Raw genomic sequence first — 23,846 nt, 5'->3', positions numbered from 1 at the left:
CACATATAATTTTTACTGGTTAGTTTTGGATTGTATTATACTACCTACGAGTAAGTTTTCTTTTCGTTTCTAAAACCTTTTACGGCATAATAAAGGTTTAAAAGGATTCTTATGTGTTTTTAGTGATTACCTAAACAACTAAACATCTTAAAGTTCAAGGTTATTTAAATTTTTGGATTGTAATGAATGATATACTTAAGATAAAATATCAGGTAACTTTTCTTTTCGTTTTTAAAACCTAAGTGGGCCTAAAGGCTGATTACAAACTGCTGATTACAGGCTGAACAGTAAACACCTAAAAGTTCTAGGTAATTTAATTAGTATTGGTTTATGTTATACCTATGTGGTATTTTTTCATTTCGTTTTTAACATCTATAACTTCCGCTTCTGGTTCCGGTTCCGCTTCTGCTTCCGTTAAACTAAATTCAAAACTTCCGCTTCCGCTTCCGGTTCCGTTAAAACCACATCTGTTACATCCCTGATACAAACATTAAACTTACGAGTATTCTAAGCCTTATTAGCATCGGTTGCAAGTTTTCTGCTTACAAAAAAAAATTAAATTGACACTTCAATATACTTTTCAGTACAGATGGTCGTTTTTTTACGCACTAGTTCGAGAAGTGGTTCATTATATAACAGGTCGAAACTTCGGAGAGCCATCTGTACTGAAAAACGTCGTTCGATACACGTGCGAAAAGGAAATTCGTAACTCGTGTCGATTTAAAACACTCCCTTCGGTCGTGTTTTAATTTATCGCCACTCGTTTCGAACTTCCTCTTTTTCACACTTGTATCGAAATGTACTATTTCATACATAGGTAAATACCGAAATGCGAATGTTTTATGCGAAAACGTTGAACGTAATATGCCGCGATTTCCGCGTTAGGCCGGCAACAGACAGTCTTAAAAATTCATAATCTTAAAAAAAAATTGTATGTAAACTGACACTGACAGATCTGTCAGTGTCAGTTTGCATACAAATCTTTTCTAAGATTATGAATTTTTAAGACTGTCTGTTGCCGGCCTTAGGCTTTGTTCGTTCTGAATCGTCGCCCACGGCGTCTACTCGTATATGGTGTGTTCGCTAATGTTCGAGAGTGGTCGTTCGCAACCCACTACGGGCGAAGGGGACGCTGGAACATTTTCAAATATATAAGTAGGTCTTATTCTTCATCTTTGCTCATTCCCATGTTAGGTAGGGTCGGCTATCCTAATTGCTTTTCTCCAAGATCGAGAGTTGTTGGGTCAGGAAGGTTTTATTTATTTATAACCTAACCACAAAATTAAAATGTTGGAAAAACCCCCGAGCGCGACATAGTAGATCGATTTTCAAGAAACATGGCTAAGAACACTCCCGACTAACTCAGCTTTCGGACAAAAAAAAACTAAATCTAAATCGGTTCATCCGTTCGGGAGCTACGATGCCACAGACAAACACACACACAGACAGACAAACAGACAGACAGACACGTCAAACTTATCTACACCCCGTCGTTTTTGCGTAGGGCGTTAAAAAGGCTATTCATGCTGGTCCACCACGTCGATGATTTTCAAACATAGGTAAGGTAGTAAAATACGCGCAGCGGGTTAGGATGACCAGGGGCCCGTTTCTCGAAAGGTACAAGCCTTGTATTACAAGTGCGCGAACTGTCAAATCGTATGGGTTGTCATGGAAACACACTTGTAATACAAGGCTTGTACCTTTCGAGAAACGGGCCCCAGGCCTAACCAAATGTTGAATTTTGTGATTCTTACAACCAAGTTTGGTATAATTTTATTTTGATTGTATTTTCTCCTGATTCAATCAAATTACAGTTAACCCAATAAGTTGAGGAAAATAATTTAGATCTGATTGTCAAAGAAGTAAGGCAATTCAAAATGTAGGTCTTTTAAGATTAATTTTAAATTTATGAAATGTAAACTTTATGCAACCGCAGAACATTATTTCCATCAGTAGTGCAGGGGCAGATATATTAAGTATTGTATATATGTGTGTAACATCTGGGGGCTTAGTAAGTGTATATATCAGGGACCGGCCCGCTATCCCTTATACGGGGTTTTGTATGGGTATTTCGTTAGGCTTAACTTACCCTACCCTTTTGACGCGATACCCTTTCATTTTGCTTTTAAAGCCCTAACGAAAGCGCTTACCTAAAATAGCCCAATACCCTTTCAAAACCCTTATCATCGGCTCAGCCTAACGCCATAAGGGTAAGCCTTATATTGGGTTTTATTTGCTTTCCCTTATAGAGCATATCGTGCGAGTTTAAATCATGTACCTCGCTCATAAAGCACACATTACTCCGAACGAAATAACATACGATCGATACCTACGGCGGCACTGTGTGTGATATTTGCGCGTTTCTGTTTGATGGAAACGGCTGTAGATAAAATAAGGTTCAATTTTCAATACCAAATAAATACCAACTAAATACTTATAGTTATGATAGGCTCCTGCTTGCTCAGGTGTAACACAGGCAAACGCTGCTTTTTTTTATCGGACTTGTCTTGATGAGTACCCGAAGTCCAGCTGATGCTGAACCCTGGCTGCACCTAGGGAACTCGGGTTTAGTGTAACCCAGGCAAACGCTGTTTTCGTCATTGGACTTGTCTTGATGAGTACTCGAGTGAGCAGTACCCAAAGTCCAGCTGATGCTGAACCCTGGCTGCACCTAGGGGAACTCGGGTTTAGTGTAACACAGGCAAACGCTGTTTTCGTCATCGGACTTGTCTTGATGAGTACTCGAGTAAGCAGTACCCAAAGTCCAGATGATGCTGAACCCTGGCTGCACCTAGGGGAACTCGGGTTTAGTGTAACACAGGCAAACGCTGTTTTCGTCATCGGACTTGTCTTGATGAGTACTCGAGAGAGCAGTACCCAAAGTCCAACTGATGCTGAACCCTGGCTGCACCTAGGGGAACTCGGGTTTAGTGTAACACAGGCAAACGCTGTTTTCGTCATCGGACTTGTCTTGATGAGTACTCGAGTGAGCAGTACCCAAAGTCCAACTGATGCTGAACCCTGGCTGCACCTAGGGGAACTCGGGTTTAGTGTAACACAGGCAAACGCTGTTTTCGTCATCGGACTTGTCTTGATGAGTACTCGAGTGAGCAGTACCCAAATTCCAGCTAATGCTGAACCCTGGCTGCACCTAGGGGAACTCGGGTTTAGTGTAACCAGGCAAACGCTGTTTTCGTCATCGGACTTGTCTTGATGAGTACTCGAGTGAGCAGTACCCGAATTCCAGTTGATGCTCAACCCTGGCTGCACCTAGGGGAACTCGGGTTTAGTGTAACCCAGGCAAACGCTGTTTTCGTCATCGGACTTCTCTTGATGAGTACTCGAGTGAGCGTACCCGAAGTCCAGTTGATGCTGAACCCTGGCTGCACCTAGGGGAACTCGGGTTTAGTGTAACACAGGCAAACGCTGTTTTCGTCATCGGACTTGTCTTGATGAGTACTCGAGTGAGCAGTACCCGAATTCCAGTTGATGCTGAACCCTGGCTGCACCTAGGGGAACTCGGGTTTAGTGTAACCCAGGCAAACGCTGTTTTCGTCATCGGACTTCTCTTGATGAGTACTCGAGTGAGCAGTACCCAAAGTCCAGCTGATGCTGAACCCTGGCTGCACCTAGGGGAACTCTGGTTTAGTGTAACACAGGCAAACGCTGTTTTCGTCATCGGACTTGTCTTGATGAGTACTCGAGTGAGCAGTACCCAAAGTTCAGCTGATGCTGAACCCTGGCTGCACCTAGGGGAACTCGGGTTTAGTGTAACCCAGGCAAACGCTGTTTTCGTCATCGGACTTCTCTTGATGAGTACTCGAGTGAGCAGTACCCAAAGTCCAGCTGATGCTGAACCCTGGCTGCAGCTAGGGGAACTCTGGTTTAGTGTAACACAGGCAAACGCTGTTTTCGTCATCGGACTTGTCTTGATGAGTACTCGAGTGAGCAGTACCCAAAGTCCAGCTGATGCTGAACCCTGGCTGCACCTAGGGGAACTCGGGTTTAGTGTAACCCAGGCAAACGCTGTTTTCGTCATCGGACTTTTTTTGATGAGTACTCGAGTGAGCAGTACCCAAAGTCCAGCTGATGCTGAACCCTGGCTGCACCTAGGGGAACTCGGGTTTAGTGAAACACAGGCAAACGCTGTTTTCGTCATCGGACTTGTCTAGATGAGTACTCGATTGAGCAGTACCCGAAGTCCAGCTGATGCTGAACCCTGGCTGCATCTAGGGGAACTCGGGTTTAGTGTAACCCAGGCAAACGCTGTTTCCGTCATCGGACTTGTCTTGACGAGGACTTGGGTGCGCAGTAGCCAAGACAGCGCCGTAGCTGAGCCCTGACGGTACCTAGGGCAACTCTGGTGTCAGTGTATTATAATATAGAAATATTTCTTGCAATGTCAAGTTAGGCATAAAAACATAATATTAACTAAACAAAAATCCTACCAGAAGTGAATATTAACATCAAGTAGTTAGAACAAATTTATTAATTTGCTATACATGAAACACTTTATTTATGTATAAAAAAAATACGTATGCATATCCATTTGAATATCAAAATTAAGTACAGTCGATTTCACTAATAGTAACACAGGGAATAAAGAGAATACTGGAGTTCCTAGCGTCCATAGACTGCGGTAACTACTTACTATCAGACGGGCTGTATGCTTGATTGCCACCAGAAAAGTATTTCTGTTTCAAACGATCTTTATAGAATTCATAACAATCAACAGAAATAGTTTGACAGATTCTATGGTACTACTCAACTCAACCATGTACCAGTCATAAAGACAAGTCTAAGATATATCACACGAAAAATACTATGAACAGAAAACAGCGTTTATTTATATTGCACCGAACCTGAGTTCCCCTAGGTACCACCAGGTCTCAGCTACAGCGCTGGCTTGGGTACTGCGCACCCAAGTCCTCATTAAGGCAGGGCCTATAACGAAAACCGGGTTTGTCTATGTTGCACCAAACCTATGTTCGCCTAGGGTTCAACATCAGCTTTACCAGTACTCATCAAGACAAGTCCGATTACGAAAACAGCGTTTGCCTATATTGCACGAAACCCGAGTTCCCTTAGGAATAGCCAGGGTTCGGCATCAGCTCTACCTTGGTTACTGCTCACTCAAGTACTCATCAAGACAAGTCCGATGACGAAAACAGCGTTTGCGTATGTTGCACGAAACCCGAGTTCCCCTAGGAATAGTCAGGGTTCAGCATCAGCTCTACCTTGGTTACTGCTCACACAAGTACTCATCAAGACAAGTCCGATGACGAAAACAGCGCTTGCCTATGTTACTCCAAACCCGCGTTCCCCTGGGAAAAGCCAGGGTTCAGCATCAGCTCTACCTTGGTTACTGCTCACTCAAGTACTCATCAAGACAAGTCCGATGACGAAAACAGCGTTTGACTATGTTGCACGAAACCCGAGTTCCCTTAGGAATAGCCAGGGTTCAGCATCAGCTCTATATTGGTTACTGCTCACTCAAGTACTCATCAAGACAAGTCCGATGACGAAAACAGCGTTTGCGTATGTTGCACGAAACCCGAGTTCCCCTAGGAATAGCCAGGGTTCAGCATCAGCTCTATCTTGGTTACTGCTCACACAAATACTCATCAAGACAAGTCCGATGACGAAAACAGCGCTTGCCTATGTTACCCCAAACCCGCGTTCCCCTGGGAAAAGCCAGGGTTCAGCATCAGCTCTACCTTGGTTACTGCTCACTCAAGTACTCATCAATACAAGTCCGATGACGAAAACAGCGTTTGCCTATGTTGCACAAAACCCGAGTTCCCCTAGGAATAGCCAGGGTTCAGCATCAGCTCTACCTGGGTTACTGCTCACACAAGTACTCATCAATACAAGTCCGATGACGAAAACAGCGTTTGCCTATGTTGCACGAAACCCGAGTTCGCCTAGGAATAGCCAGGGTTCAGCATCAGCTCTACCTTGGTTACTGCTCACTCAAGTACTCATCAATACAAGTCCGATGACGAAAACAGCGTTTGCCTATGTTGCACGAAACCCGAGTTCCCTTAGGAATAGCCAGGGTTCAGCATCAGCTCTACCTTGGTTACTGCTCACACAAGTACTCATCAAGACAAGTCCGATGACGAAAACAGCGCTTGCCTATGTTACTCCAAACCCGCGTTCCCCTGGGAAAAGCCAGGGTTCAGCATCAGATCTACCTTGGTTACTGCTCACTCAAGTACTCATCAAGACAAGTCCGATGACGAAAACAGCGTTTGACTATGTTGCACGAAACCCGAGTTCCCTTAGGAATAGCCAGGGTTCAGCATCAGCTCTATTTTGGTTACTGCTCACTCAAGTACTCATCAAGACAAGTCCGATGACGAAAACAGCGTTTGCGTATGTTGCACGAAACCCGAGTTCCCCTATGAATAGCCAGGGTTCAGCATCAGCTCTACCTTGGTTACTGCTCACACAAGTACTCACCAAGACAAGTCCGATGAAGAAAACAGCGCTTGCCTATGTTACTCCAAACCTGCGTTCCCCTGGGAAAAGCCAGGGTTCAGCATCAGCTCTACCTTGGTTACTGCTCACTCAAGTACTCATCAATACAAGTCCGATGACGAAAACAGCGTTTGCCTATGTTGCACAAAACCCGAGTTCCCCTAGGAATAGCCAGGGTTCAGCATCAGCTCTACCTTGGTTACTGCTCACACAAGTACTCATCAAGACAAGTCCGATGACGAAAACAGCGCTTGCCTATGTTACTCCAAACCCGCGTTCCCCTGGGAAAAGCCAGGGTTCAGCATCAGCTCTACCTTGGTTACTGCTCACTCAAGTACTCATTAATACAAGTCCGATGACGAAAACAGCGTTTGCCTATGTTGCACGCAACCCGAGTTCCCCTAGGAATAGCCAGGGTTCAGCATCAGCTCTACCTTGGTTACTGCTCACTCAAGTACTCATCAAAACAAGTCCGATGACGAAAACAGCGCTTGCCTATGTTAAACCAAACCCGCGTTCCCCTGGGAAAAGCCAGGGTTCAGCATCAGCTCCATCTTAGGAACTGCTCACCCAATTAACTCATCAAGGCGAGTTAGATGACGAAAACGGCTTGTTTTTATGTTGGCAATTAACGTTTTCAATGTGTAATGTTAATGATTAATTGTATTGATTTTCGGCCAACACTGTATATTTACATGCATACATTACATATTTACATACATATTTACATAATTATATACATACATACCTACATACATTCATACGTACGAACATACATACTGATCTGGGCGACGATGATCATTTACCATCATCAGGCGATCCATCAGTCCCTTGTATCCCAGTTCATTAAAAATAATTTCTAGCCGTGTTCTACTTTTATCCAACGAAAACATGTTTCGTTGCAAAATTAAAAATGGGGCGCATAGTGCGGAGTGGCAACAGCGCATTTTCCTTCCTGTTCTTACACTAGCTTAGATTCATAATCCTGTCTCTTTCACGCAAGGCTCGACTACGCTTTAACAAAAGGGAAAGCCTTATAAATAGCGCTTAAAATAAGGGTAACCCTTATTAAAGGCTTGCAAGCCGTATCGGATAGCGGTAAGCCAATGCACAGGGCTAGCTTTATTGTTTTGCTGAGTTTTTTGTAAGGGCTAGTCAAATGAATGGGCTTGCAGTTGGAAAGGGAGAGTCTCTCGTTTGGGTCGTCCTTACGTTAGGGATTCCCAATGAAAGGCTTGTAGCGCGGAAGGGGTTGTCCGGTCCCTGGTATATATTATGTAGTCGGATATTCGCCGAGCGTGCTTCTGCATTGCTGACAACACATTGCATAGGGGCGGGGTGGCTAAAAATAGGTTACAAAGGCACAGTACAGAAGATTAGGTGGGTGTATAACCCATGTTAAAAACAAGTTTAATAATTTCTTACCAAATATTTAACTATTAATGAAGTAGTGTACAGTTTTAACTATATGTCTAGAGTAAAAAGGCACACTGTGATTCGTTCGATTATATCCCTAAACAAGTAAACAACTCACATCAACTTTGCTTTCACTTAATATATACTACATTTACAACCTGGCAAAAAATAATGGAAATTAAAAAGTGGCAACATCTTAGTGCCGTCTCGTTTCCCTACGTTATACTGATTTAAAAGGAATGACTCAACAATGTTGCCACTTTTTAATAAGAACTCTTTTTTGCCGGAACGTAAATAACAAGCGCAAAGAAAAATAATTTCGTTCGCATAGCGCGCATAACATAAAATAAAATCTGGAAGCCGATTTTCTAAATTGGAGCACTCTGTTTCGTCACTCAAAATCAGTGAAAAAAGGAGAAAAAATATTTTTGAAAATACAAGCGATAGGACCTGACTGAGTTTGGTTCGCTAGAAATGAAATGCGTAGTAGTAGAGATTAATTATTGAATGAAACAGACGAAATCAAGCGGGAAAAATAAAAAGATGGCGCTGTGATAGTGTTTTCCTATAAATAAAGCCTATGCAAAATTCAGGAACATGACAGCGAATTCCATCCGCGAAAACCAAATAATTTTAAAATAAAACCGGCCAAGAGCGTGTCGGGTCACGCTCAGTGTAGGGTTCCGTAGTTTTTCGTATTTTTCTCAAAAACTACTGAATCTATCAAGTTCAAAACAATTTTCCTAGAAAGTCTTTATAAAGTTCTACTTTTATGATTTTTTTCATATTTTTTAAACATATGGTTCAAAAGTTAGAGGGGGGGGGGACGCAATTTTTTTTCCTCTAGGAGCGATTATTTCCGAAAATATTAATATTATCAAAAAACGATCTTAGTAAACCCTTATTCATTTTTAAATACCTATCCAACAATATATCACACGTTGGGGTTGGAAAAAAAAAATATCAGCCCCCACTTTACATGTAGGGGGGGTACCCTAATAAAACATTTTTTTCCATTTTTTATTTTTGCACTTTGTTGGCGTGATTGATATACATATTGGTACCAAATTTCAGCTTTCTAGTGCTTACGGTTACTGAGATTATCCGCGGACGGACGGACGCACGGACGGACGGACGGACGGACGGACGGACGGACGGACGGACGGACGGACGGACGGACGGACGGACGGACGGACGGACGGACGGACGGACGGACGGACGGACGGACGGACGGACGGACGGACGGACAGACAGACATGGCGAAACTATAAGGGTTCCTAGTTGACTACGGAACCCTAAAAAGGCGCAGTAGATTTATTTTAGATATTTTAGCCAAGACGCGTGTGGTCGATTCGAACGTACTTCTAATATCAGAATGATCACTGACTGGATGCTCGTTCGATATCGTACATATTGTATTCTGGAGAACCTGGACCAAAAGCGCCTTCAACGGAAGTCTCGCCCAAAACCGTCCTACGCGTATAGATGTAACGACTTAACGACCAAGGGCAGCTTTATTGTGCACAGTGCGACCGAATATTTAAAACGAAGTTCGGTTTTGCGAGCCATATACGTGCTCATCAGAGAAAGTTGTAAAGGTCGCCGTTGTCGGATACGACATGGAGGACTATATATATATATATATATATATATATCGTGTTCCTCGTTCATGCCAACGGAAATGCATGCACGAACTTTCGAAAGAAATGTACAAATCATTCAATTATGATGACATAATTTTGAGTATGATATCATTGTAGGCAGTTTCGATTTGGTTACGTTATACCTATATTTGCTGTACGATTACTTCGAGGCAGTTGGTTTTATGTCCGGTCCGGATTTAGAGATCTAGGTTCTAGACTCCTGGCATGTCCGAAGTTACAAGGGCCCTCTTAAATTTATCGTGGCCTCTGCTCCATTTGAAAACCATTGCCAAACCACGTAGCCAAACGTGCAAACGCTTACGATAAGATCGTTATCGTAGCATAGCTATCTCTATCGCTCTTCCGTATTGGCGCAATAGAGCCAGGACTGCGTTTCGATCGGCGTCTAGAGGCAACGATTGTCATTTCGGCAAGGCCGGCAGATCGCCTAGGCACCTAGGCCCGGGCCTTGAGGGCCTAAGGGAAAACACGGCCCGGTTTTGAACTGTATCTTTGAAAAAAAACAAGAAACTTGTACCCGACTTCAACTGTAATGGTTAGGTATGTTACGAGTATGTATGTGTTAGGCATGTGTTGAGCGTGTTTATCGAACATAATATGTGTATAATAAAATTACCGATTGATTTTCCTTGCATAATTACATATTTATAAGCGATGCCGACCAATAAAATAAACATTGTCAATGAATACCTATAAATATAATAAGGTAGGTATAGGTATATTTTATGTTACGCGATATGCGATTCAGCTTCTGCAACCTGTGCGTTTTCACATTATCCGATCCGATATCGGATGTAGGACTGATATCCCATAAATATTGAAATCTTTCCGACATGCGATATCGGATAATGTGAAAACGCACTAAGGGTCTATTTACATGGTGTCACGGTGCGCGAAGTCGCATGCGCGTTTTATTATTATTACGGTGTTTGATTTGTGTGCAGGATTCTACTTAACCTTTACAGCCCGCAGTGTAACTAAAATTCCATATAGGTTTGCGCGCAGTGTAAATGAATCTTAATGGCCGCTTAGTTTAAGCTCCTATTGTCTTGTAATTAACCTTTAAAACGCTTAGAAATTGCTCGCAACGCCGTCACGAACTTATAACTATACAAAGATTTGTCTTATGTGTATACCAGACTTCGGCGAAATGTGCTGGATTTTGCATGTCAGTATATCGGGCTAACGGCAATAAAATAGCAGATCGATTTCTGACAAAACTGTTGAAGATACAGAAAAAGCGCGTAGGAACGAAGTAATCTTTAATAAATTTACTACAAATCATTCATTAACACTTTGGTTCTAGCACTTATAGTTTACGCGTGATCCGTCACGAAAGTTGGTCCTTTGCTGCAATCTTCTTTAGTGAATGTTAAGTTTTCGCCCAAAATGCATACGAAATCGTAGAAATTTGTTTGATATAACTAAAATATTGTAACTCATGGCTAAAATAAAATTAAGGGAGAAAAATCACTACCATGGGTGGAATTTTCAATATGTCTTGGAATTCCAGTAACTATTTAAGACGTAATATTTTCACGGTAGTAGTCGCTAGGAGTACCATTGATCTATATAGTGTATCTATGACTGGGGATGAGCTTTTGGTAGCTGTTGGTAGAGCCCTGGAGTATCAATCCAGTAGCCGTGAGTTCAAGTCCCACCCATGGTAGTGATTTTTCCCCCTGAAATTCATTTTCAGTTTATAATATTTTAGTAATATCAATTTGGGAGAAAACTTAACATTCACTAAAGAAAATTGCAGTAAAGGACCAACTTTCGTGATGGATCACGCGAAACCTATAAGTGCTAGAACTAAAGTGTCAAAGAACGATTTGTAGTAAATTTATCAAGGATTACTTTTTTAACCGACTTCAAAAAAGGAGGAGGTTCTCAATTCGACTGAATGTTTTTTTTTTTATTTTTTTTTTGTATGTATGTTACTCGATATCTCCGAGAATCGTGGACCGATTTTCAAAATTTTTTTTTTGATCGAACGGGTATAACCCCGAGATGGTCCCATTGGCACCAAGTCGGGGTCTGATGATGGGATCTTGGAGAAATCGAGGGAACTCTTCAAATGTTATAGGCACATGTAATGTTTTTAATGTATTTTTCAAAGGTACACGAGTATTTACGCCTGATGGTAATAATTTTATGTGGCTGAGCTGATGATGGAAGGTCAACTCCTCAATGGTTAGGAGTTAAAGGATAATTCTTTCACTACTGTACATATATTCGGATTGATACATATAATATCAATAGGAACCACTAAAAATCAACAAATAAGTAAATTTTTTAACAAAAAATAAAACCGCCTTCAAAAAAAAGCGCGTTACAAAACACGTAGAAACTAAAAAGCAAAAAATAATAAACCTTTGAATTCAGATTTCTTATCGTATTGCAATAATCTAAACATCCAAATTATAAACAAATCAATTATTTTTGGAGTCGGGGCCAGCCTGAGTATGGTTGGGTGGGGCCAAACAGGCAATATAGCAAGGCGACGAACAGGTCTGGCACCGACTACAAAAATATTTGATTTGTTTATAATTTGGATGTTTAGATTATTGCAATACGATAAGAAATCTGAATTCAAAGGTTTATTATTTTTTGCTTTTTAGTTTCTACGTGTTTTGTAACGCGCTTTTTTTTGAAGGCGGTTTTATTTTTTTCCTACACGCTTTTTCTGTATCTACAACGGTTTTGTCAGAAATCGCGAAAAACCGCATTTTCGGCTATTTAAGAGGGGAAGAGGGGTGACGCAGAGGGGGGAGGGATGGGGAGGGTTGATGAAAAATAACTTCGGCCTGTAATGTACATATCCCTATCAAAAAAAATCTTCCATTAATTATGCCAACATTTTCATACATAACTTTCCAGAAGCAACGGACTAAAAAGGGCTAAAGCTTAAATTGAACTTGAATTTGAAGTTGCGCGTCTTCATCACAACCTATAATTAGAAGAGTATAGCGAGTACTATGGTGTGTACATTTCATTGCGTGGGAGTACAACCATGTCGCAACAGTTTATAATCTATATTGAAACGCCGGCCTTTTAAGATCGTGAGCGTGAATCTCTTTTGTTAACGGAATTGATAATAAAACTTCTTATTACGGAATCGCTGTTCCTAATCTTTTACAAAACGAATAAAGGAGTAAAAATCACAATCTATATTCCATTTCAGAAGGTGTTTGAAAATTGTCAATATGAAAATCAAGATTATGTTTATGGACAATGGCCTCGAAAAGGAAAAGTTTTAATTTAAACACCTAGTTTAATAATAATCAGAAGTATGTTCAATCGGCTTATTACCACACAAATCTTACCGAACACAATAATTCAAATATCATAACAAAACTACAATGCACTACCGTTCGCTAGTTTCCAGAAAGAAAAGCGACATCTCTCGGGAATTTGAGAAAACTATCGAGTAGGCGTTTTATACATATTATAAATTCATGATTTATGAAACGTGATTCAAGTAATACGCAGATTAGTAATTAATTAGGAATGTGATCTATTTCGTTAACTTGTAGAATAAATTTAATTAAACTATGGAACTTGATATTATAATTTTAATTAACTGATGATATCTTATTCAATTATGATTAATTAACTAAATTAATTTGAGACATTTTAGGGGAATCTAGGGTTAAGTGAAAAGTGGGACATTTGAAACAAGTCCCCACGTAAATGATAAAAAACCGGGCAAGAGCGTGTCGGGCCACGCACAGTGTAGGCTCCGTAGTTTTCTGTATTTTAACAATAGTTATTTGTTTTACAAGGGGGCAAAGTTGTTGTTTAACCGCACGTGCTAATATTGACACCCGTGCAAGCGAAAGATTCCAATATTGAACCGCGAGCGTTGCGAGGGTTTCAAGGCACGAAGGTTAAACAAAGTTTGCCACCGAGTGAAACACAAAATTTTTCACTACACCAACACGTACATAATACTAACTATAGAATTTCTGTTTGGCCCTATGGTTGACTGGTAGAGAATGCCTTAAGGCATTAAGTCCGCCATTTGTACTTTTTTTTTGAATTGTGCAATAAAGCTTAAATAAATAAATAAATATAGAACATCAAATTAATCAAATCCATCAATCTTTTCAATATTTATAATTCAAAATCATAATTTATCTACCAGCCAGCTTAAGCCATCAAGTTAAAATTGGTATGAAATTACTTTGCACTCTCGTGGATAAAATGCAATTTTCCACTTTTTATTTCACCACTTTGTCGGCGTGATTGATCTACATATTGGTGCCAAATTTCAGCTTTCTAGTGCCAACGGTCACTGAGATGACAGACGGACAGACAGACATGGTAGATGACTACGGAACCCTAAAAATGTTCGGCATTAAACAAACATAGTTAACATATTAGTTAAACAAATAAACAGTTCATAAAAAGTTTGTCAACTGCTGACTCTAACCAAAAAATCTGTTCTCAGTACTTAGTCAAATATTCCAAAATCATTTCAATTGATCTCAGTCTCCGTTGCATTGGATTTATGATTTTAATCTATATTTACAAAACACAATATAAGGGTGCGTCCACACCATAGGTATCAGACAAATGATCGTAATGGAATCTGTTGCTGTCTAAAGGAACTAAAAGACGGATATTAGCGGCGCATACCTATTATGTATTACGAATATTAGATGAATTACTATTACAGTAGCGGAAAATAATCTATCATATTTCTTTGGTGTGTGTAAAGTCTATAATCCGCATCAGGCTCTCGTAGCTGCCCACGGACCACGTACTCACGGGTCCTAAGTATTCAAATACATACATATTTGTTTACTTGATATAAAAGTTTAATTTTAAGAATTTTAGACTTATTGTTCTCTATGTAGGCACACCCCGGACACTGGCGATCAAATATATGAAAGAGGCGCGTTCCTAACACACATTCTAAGCTCGTGTAGGTGAACGCGTACTATGCTTGTATGAGTGAAATATGACAGGTCTACTGTTCGCGTTTTTGACAGGCGGTTACTGTTAGGTAACCGAGAGGGGGTGGGCAGCACTTTCAGCGGGGAGCGGGAGTGGCCATACTGTACGATAGTACTCTTTTTATAGTGTGTAGGTACTTATAACTAGTATGATATTTTTTTTTCTGCTACTGTATGTGTGAATGCGGCAAGCAAGTCTCGGATTACATCAATTCTTAAATCAAGAGGCGGTAGCGAAAAATGAATTTACAGTTCAAGATTATTTTTTTTCTTACCTGGCAAGTTTTGCTCTTCTCCGAAGGCAACATATGACGGTCAGTGCCAGCAATGGGAAACCGAATATGCACGACACGATAGGCACCACGATGGATTCCGGAGTCACTGAAAGCAAACAATAAAATTTAGTACACAATTAGTTGGTTAAGTCACCACAGGAGGGGTTTAATTACGAGACGTTACTTCGGCTCCATGGTTTTTGAAGCTAGAATGAAAGATAAATCCAACACAGATTATTTCAGGTATAGTTTGTTATGTAGTTTTACTTATTTTTAGATTTAACTTTAGTTTTAATGGTATGTTTAATCTTGTATGTTATGTTTAATTGTCAAATATGATACCTAAATGCAATTATAGCTTACTAGATGAATATGACTATTTCATAATAAGCAAGATTTTGAAATGTTGTTACGATTGGTTAAGATTGAGGTGAGGAATAAGTCTAGTGAGGAAACTCGATTTTCCTCGAAAGCTGTTTTCATTAAGTATATCATTTTTCTTTTTAACTAAAATTCCCAAATCGAAAGAGGGGCTCCTTTCTATATTCATATTCTAGATCCTGGGGAGTCTTAAAACGATTGATAAATCTGAAAAGTTTAACTATAAATTTTGTCGGTAGAAATCTCGATTAATATCTCAGCAATTACAAAACCCATCAAAATATTGTATGGTATCTAAACCAAATATCGTCATGTCAAGAAAATCGTCTCTTATTTAAGATTCCTCTTTTTCAACAAAGGGTCTCATAATATGCACGGGTAGGACTTATTCAAGTTTCTACATTTATGCATTTTCCATGTAGATTAGCCCAAACGCTCCCTAGGTAGGAAATTATAAAAAGTCTGTCTTATATGATTCAGTACTGTCCAATTAACCGAAATAAAATATTGCCATATTTTATTATTACTTAAAAAAAAGCAAAAAGTATTTTTAAAGTATACTTTTACATAATCAGGCGATAACAAACAGCCATGTTAATCTATAGATTATCTGTGCATCAGGTCATTCTACTCGAAAACAACATTTTCTGACTTTTTATCTGATTGTTTTGACGTGTGTGTGTGGATTGAGTGAGCACCTTCCGAAAATAAAAAAAAATACTCTGATCATTTAGTAAAAGTTCTAAAACAATTGTAAAACGAATCTCTGAATTTGTAAAAAGATAAATCAAAAGATACAGCCATTAACATGTGCTCACTCAGTTCTCACAAACTACCAACGAAAACAGTGAATATATTCATTTAACATATAATATTTTTCTACTCCAGCACTTAAATCTGTCAATTAGATTATTGTCAGCGGTATCCAAATTAAGTTCATTTGAGTAACGATGAGAAAGTCTATTTGTCTATAGGTTCATAGGATTACTGCTAGCAGTAATCATATGAATATAGGAGTTCTGTCAATTTTTTTTTAAAAGCACAACTTCCATTTATCAGGTATGTTTTCATTTACAGTAATAAGTAACTTTTAATAAATAATATAATATTTAGGTTCATAATTTAAATCAAGATGAAAAAATAAACTTAAATGCGTTTTACATGTTAGATATTGCAAAACAAAGGTAAAAATCATAAGTTTATCCAATAATTTTACATTCGACATTTAAATATTCTTGAACGCAACCACATTTTTCGTAATTGAAAACCGGCTTATTTTCTATTTCTCTTGTCTATGGTATGTTTGACATTTGTAAACTTATCACGAAACTATTTGAACTATTTCGGTGGTGTGTAGTTTGTTTTAATTCGACGTTATTGTGCAAAAACATAAGTAATTATGAGTGATTCTGGTGAAAAATTCACTTCCGAAGAAATCAAGGCTATGGGCGCTCAAAGTGACTGACAATTTGTTACATGAAAAGTCAGATAAAGCGTACCAAAAATGTTATGATTGTTTTGACATGGAAATTGCAAAAAAAAGGTTTCAACTTTCTCTGAAACGGCGTTGTTGGCATATTTTGAAGAATTGTGCAACAAGTTCTCGCCATCAACATTGTGGACAGAATAATCAATGCTACGACGATCCACACAAATATTCCCATTCATTACATGAAGTAATTAACTAACCCATTTAATTATTCTCGAATAGGTATGTATGTGGCTGTCGTAGAAAAAGTATAGTATACAATCGTAACATTATGAAGGCTATAAAAGTCTCGTACCTTACTTAGGCCACTCGGCAAGCCTTCGTGGCCTAACCGCGGTACTCAACTTTTATAGCCTTCATAACGTTACCGTTATATAATATACTATTATATACTAACATTTAGTAAAAAATAGGCCAACCTACCTCTATAAATATTAGATCACCTAGTGACGTATTAAATTTTTTACAAATAGTTTCTTATGCTCACTCAATCCACACACTTTTGAAAAGCCGAATTTTGATGAAAAACATAAGATTTAGACCGCTATTATATGTGTATAGTTTAGTAAAAGTGAAATGGGAATTTGTAAAATACAAAACGAACCACTAACGTGTCAGGTTTTTTTATAATAAATTTTTGTAAGTGCTCACTCAGTCCACACGTTTTGAGAAAGTTAAAAATGTAAATATCTTACGATTTGTAGCACCTAAGACACTCGAAAGTACTTCAACATTTAGTAAAAATTTTTACTAAATATCCACCATCTAATATTTTATATTCGTTGTCTGGTTTTAAAGATATTCAGACATAACTTTTCTTATACAAATGTATCAAGTAGGGTGACCACACTATGTCGGCTCCTGATTTTCCCCACCTTCCCATTGTCATATTGAGATTGGGGAGTTTCGTTCAATTTTGATAATAGTTTACCGGATTTGTAAGTGGGAGCGAGAAAAGAATAACTATTTCTCGCTCCCACTTACAAATCCGGTACGCTCATCTGTTAGCGCGATTAGATTACCAGGTTCTGGTTTCTTACTAGTGAAGTATTATATTCTTTGTTTCTTACCAATTATCATTCATGTCCTTTTTAATGCATGCATGTCGATATGGTTATTATCTTGACGTCGATAAAAATTAAACAATACACATCATCATTAGGCCAAGAACATAACCTAAAAACAGTTTGCAGATGGAGAATTAATATGGTATTAGTTTAATATTATCAAAATTGAACGAAGGAAACTCCCCAATCTCAATATGACAATGGGAAGGTGGGGAAAATCAGGAGCCGACATAGTGTGGTCACCCTACTTGATACATTTGTATGAGAAAAGTTATGTCTGAATATCTTTAAAACCAGACAACGAATATAAAATATTAGATGGTGGATATTTAGTAAAAATTTTTACTAAATGTTGAAGTACTTTCGAGTGTCTTAGGTGCTACAAATCGTAAGATATTTACATTTTTAACTTTCTCAAAACGTGTGGACTGAGTGAGCACTTACAAAAATTTATTATAAAAAAACCTGACACGTTAGTGGTTCGTTTTGTATTTTACAAATTCCCATTTCACTTTTACTAAACTATACACATATAATAGCGGTCTAAATCTTATGTTTTTCATCAAAATTCGGCTTTTCAAAAGTGTGTGGATTGAGTGAGCATAAGAAACTATTTGTAAAAAATTTAATACGTCACTAGGTGATCTAATATTTATAGAGGTAGGTTGGCCTATTTTTTACTAAATGTTAGTATATAAATATTATATGTTAAATGAATATATTCACTGTTTTCATGGGTGGTTTGTGAGAACTGAGTGAGCACATGTTAATGGCTGTATCTTTTGATTTATTTTTTTACAAATTCAGAGATTCGTTTTACAATTGTTTTAGAACTTTTACTAAATGATCAGCATATTTTTTTTTATTTTCGGATGGTGCTCACTCAATCCACACACACACTGTTTTGACATGCAATAGGTTCGAATTCGATGACGTCACTACATTGCTGACAGCGTTTTCGTTGGCCAAAATAAATAAAATATTACACACTTTTTAATAGAAAATACGTAGTCATACACTTTTAATCCCCAAAATCTATAAATATTGTTTTTTTTTTTAATGTCAAATACTACAGAAGACAATTATTATTTATTGTGCCAAATCGATATGAGTCTAGTAGCCTATTGGGATTCGTACGTTCTACTTGAAGAATGTTTAGTGCAATGGTCCTCGTAGTTTTTTACTGCTCTGAAACGGGGTTAAGGATAGTATTCAGAGTTCGTTAGCACCGTACAGCAGGATTTGTATTTCATCTGCTGCATCTCTCCAGACTACTGTTCCGAATACGTCAATCAATATTTACTACGTCACCAGCTTTGCAGCGTCAGCTAAAGATAGCACTTTTCAACAAGCAAACCATTGTCTTAGAACGAGTGACATATAAGTTTTAAGTAAGTGTTTAAAGTGAAGTTGCGCCAATGTTGGTGAAATTTATCGTTCCAAAGTTTACAATGTAGACGACTTAAATGGTTGTAAGAGTTTAACAAAGTTTTAGTAGTAGTGAGTTTCTGCATTTGTGATTTTTCACTTAACAAACACTGAATATAGCCTACACTGCGGTCGGTAGCTAAAATACAGCCGTGATTAAAATAAGAACTATTAAATTTCTTATGCGATCCGATATCGGATGTCGGAAGGATTTCAATTGAAAAAATCCAAGATGGCGCCTGTAATGTATGGAATATCGGTCCTACGTCCGATATCGGATCGGATAATGTGAAAACGCACTAAGTAGTAGGTAATAAAGGTAAACATAGGCTCGCCTGTTTACTCTATTGAATAATTTCTAGTTTTAGAGTTCACAAATAAGAGTCTATGGAATAATTAATGTCTAGTTTGGAGCGCGCGGTTTCAATTCAGTAAAAAATATCATATTTATGTTTTTTCCCCATAGAACTCTTTTATATAGGGTGAACTAAAAAGGACCGTTCCAACTTTGCATAGCGACTTTTGAGGTCACAATGAACAACTTTTATTATGGGACCAATGCTGAAATCGCGAAAAAAAAAAAATTGGCTATTCCATAGAAATGAGCGGTATCATGACAGTCGAAATGTTTGAAACAGTAAATGTATGAAATGTATTTTTTGCGATTTTAGTGCGTTTTAACATTATTCGATCCGATATCGGATGTCGGAAGGATTTCAAAGGCAAAAATCAAAGATGGCGACTTAAATGTATAGGATATCGGTCCTACATTCGATATCGGATCGGATAATGTGAAAACGCACTTATAGCATTAGTCCCATAATCAAAATTGTTCATTGTGACCTCAAAAATCACCATGCAAAGTTTGAACGGTCCTTTTTATTTCACCGTGCATTGGCCGGTAGGCGGTACGTACAGTCGACTACAAAGAGATGTATCCACTTTTTCACCTTATTTCATTGTAATAAGGTGAAAAAGTGGATACATCTCTTTGTAGTCGACTGTACCTATTCGTATACAAGAACTAAATGGGTTTGGTATCGTCTGTGGGAGCGATTAGTCAGCAAGGCGGGACGGGGGTGCCGTGTTCGCGTCGCCCTAGTTAGGTAAGCAGCAAATGAATTACAAAGCAGCCCATTTGGACTGGTCAATGCGTCCATGTCACGAGACGAGAGAGAGACGGTCTCGCAAACACAACATTTAGATTAAACCGTCCATATTTAGGTGAAGTCCCAGTTTTGTTGTAAGTTTGACTTTTAAGGTAGGATCAGGGGCGACTCACCTTCGAGCTACAAGTACAATGCCGGCGGCCGCGAGTGCAAGGCCCATTCAGTACGTAGGACCTTAGCGCGCCACATTAGAACTCAATGTCGTGAGCGTCAGAATGGCGGGTGTACATCAAGCAATCCTGGTGTGGTATACGTCAGGAGTTAGTGCTAGCAATGTGCCAAATGTGCGCCAAAATTCGAGCAATGTGCTCTTTGAACTCCAGAGATATTTAAGAAATTAATGACACCCGCCATTCTGACGTCAGGTTGGCGGGTGTACTTCCAGTTCTAGCTAATGGCTGCTTACTCGAGGGTGAAAGTACTGCCTAAAGTTAGTGCTCGCAATGTGCTTCAACATGTATGAAACACACATTAATTCAGAGAGCCGTTGAAGAGTAATATGGGATTGAATAAATATATCTATAACGCCTGCTGAAATAAAATAGCAATGTTCATTGCCTGCAATGCAGCATTAACATTCAGGCGCTTTTCACAAAAAAGTGATACTTATAGATATATTTATTCAATCCCATATTACTCTTCAACGGCTCTCTGAATTAGTATGTGTTTCATACATGTGGAAGCACATTGCGAGCACTAACCTTAGGCAATACTTTCACCCTCGAGTAAGCAGCCATTAGCTAGAACTGGAAGTACACCCGCCAACCTGACGTCAGAATGGCGGGTGTCATTAATTTCTTAAATATCTCTGGAGTTCAAAGAGCACATGGCTCGAATTTTGGTGCACATTTGGCACATTGCTAGCACTAACTCCTGACGTATACCACACCAGGATTGCTTGATGTACACCCGCCATTCTGACGCTCACCTCAATGTCGGCTGCTTACGTGCGGTCCGTTTGTTAATGTAGGTAAGAATTTAGAATGGCGGCATTTAGTAAACATTAAAAGAGTGAGCCTTCTGTACTTGTACTATTATATATTCTGTGGTAGTATCTATAATTACGTACCTACTTAAATGTCGTTATCAAATGGAACAAAGCAAAACTCTTGATAACTTTAATTCGACGACCTTTTCCATTAAGGATCTCTCCTTTTAAAGACGTAGCCTATTTTACTCGCGATTAAAATTCGTTTATTTTTTAAAAGTTTCACATTAACCAGTCCAATAGTTTAGGCCCTCTTGACGTTATGACGTCGGTGAAACACACAAAGTAACGTTTCCATACTTTACATTATTGTCCGGTAGCGGATAAGACTAATAATTACAGGATAATTAGGGTTTTTAAATGTTTACATTTTAACATAGGTATGTTATTTTTTTCGCGGTTGTATCATGTCTTATCCACGTGGATAAGTGATAAAATTGGAAGCATAATAACCCTGCTGGGCATTTATTAACCTATAATAAAATGATCCATCATCAATCATTAATCATTAGAAATCGTTTGCGTGTATTAGCTAAATAATCATAGTTGTTTGAATTAACTGCAAAAATATTTTTTTGAAATCCGCATATTGAATGTAAATGGTCGTAACTCACATCGCTCATAAGGAAATTTTTGTTAGAAAGTTTGTAAAATCATTTATTTATTTAAATTAAGAATTTTTTCTACTCCCGAACTGTTATTCGTCATTTACAGGGTCGTGCATAGATCTTTAAAACCCTACATTGCCCGTGTGGTGACGGGTTAACACGTTCACTGCGGAGCCGGATTTTGTGAACTCGCTCTCAGTGCGTTACAACCCATGAGAGTCCTGTATTGAGCTTTCTCTCTGTGCGGTACAAGTCAATTACAGCTTGTAAGGAGGATTTCATATTTTACCTAAAATAACTTTACCAGATACACATTTATAAAATTTTATTGAAACAATGTTTAGTCTAATAACTAATCTACACAATACTGTCTTCGCCGAAGTTGATGACTGTTCGTTTAGATTTTATAGACGAATTAATTAACAGGTCAAAATTGACTTGTGCCGCACAGCCAGAACGGGCACAGGTAAAAATGTCGATGATTTAGTAGTGATGAGGAAAATAAACGAACTAATATATCGATCCAATTCTTACTTTCTTTACCTTTAATGTAACCAGATTTTTATATACAACCAAAACTTTTAACTTTGCTCTTAACATTATTTAAAAAACGATCAGGGACCGTGTTAAGAAAACCCCTTTTTCCCGTGGGCTTAACTTCATCAATTTGCTTACCCAATCAATTTTCTTTTCACTAAATAAAACGGTAAGCTTTTTCATGGGAAAGGTAACCTTTTAAAACGGTAAGCTTATTGAATCTGTTACTATGAGGTTACCATAACTACTAACTAAGTTAACTCCGAAACCCTATCGCGATAGGGTTTTTAAAACCTGTTTTCATTGAGTTATGGTAAGCTTTATCCGTTCCTTGTTGTCTTTCTACATTTAAACTGGTTTGCTATAGATAGAGCTTGTCTCAGACGCATGCACTCGAATTTGCGTCGTTATTACCATTTGACATGTACGTCATTTAGTTTCTGTATTTGATAGTACAATTATTGACCTACTCGTACTCATCAGTATATTATAAGGGAATAAAATGAAGTAGGTTTTTACAGCAAGCAAGGTTTTGTACCTACTTTTAGGGTTCCGTAGTCAACTAGGAACCCTTATTGTTTCGCCATGTCTGTCTGTCTGTCCGTCCGTCCGTCCGTCCGTCCACGGATAATCTCAGTAACCGTTAGCACTAGACAGCTGAAATTTGGTACCAATATGTATATTAATCACGCCAACAAAGTGCAAAAATAAAAAATGGAAAAAAATGTTTTATTGGGGTACCCCCCCTACATGTAAAGTGGGGGCTGAATTTTTTTTTATTCCAACCCCAACGTATGATATATTTTTGGATAGGTATTTAAAAATGAACAAGGGTTTACTAAGATCGTTTTTTGATAATATTAATATTTTTGGAAATAATCGCTCCTAAAGGAAAAAAAAATGCGTCCCCCCCTCTAACTTTTGAACCATATGTTTAAAAAATATGAAAAAAATCACAAATGTAGAACTTTATAAAGACTTTCTAGGAAAATTGTTTTGAACTTGATAGGTTCAGTAGTTTTTGAGAAAAATACGGAAAACTACGGAACCCTACACTGAGCGTGGCCCGACACGCTCTTGGCCGGTTTTTTACTTTTAATTTTTATTTATTTTGAACTTCACTATCAGTCTCATAAAAATAACTATAACAATGCATGTGCTCAAAAAGTGCGTTTACAATGCATGTGCTCGAAAAGTACGTTTTTTACGAAGCAAAATCGTGCAGCAAGTAGTAGGTACTTTTAAAGTAGTACTTTTCCACACTAGTTCTTTTTACTTTAAATTTTGAACTTCACTATCACTCCCATAAAAATAGCTATAACAATGTATGTGCTCGAAAAGTGCGTTTTCTATAAAACAAAATCATGCGGAAAGTAGTAC

The 23,846-nt window shown here is 38.5% G+C and overlaps 1 protein-coding gene across 1 annotated transcript in view; it reads right to left on the bottom strand.

Annotated features, from left to right (window-relative positions):
* LOC125241516 overlaps positions 1 to 23,846 on the bottom strand; it is a 42,338-nt gene that overhangs the window by 4,686 nt on the left and 13,806 nt on the right. The window contains exon 3 of the mRNA XM_048150038.1: positions 14,800 to 14,905. Coding sequence (XP_048005995.1) covers positions 14,800 to 14,905 — 106 coding nt within the window. The remainder of the gene's footprint in view (positions 1 to 14,799; positions 14,906 to 23,846) is intronic.

This window comes from Leguminivora glycinivorella, chromosome Z, assembly GCF_023078275.1.
Source record: "Leguminivora glycinivorella isolate SPB_JAAS2020 chromosome Z, LegGlyc_1.1, whole genome shotgun sequence".
NCBI lineage: Eukaryota > Metazoa > Arthropoda > Insecta > Lepidoptera > Tortricidae > Leguminivora > Leguminivora glycinivorella.
Note: the sequence above shows the minus strand (reverse complement) of the source record. Positions and strands in the feature narration are given on the sequence as shown.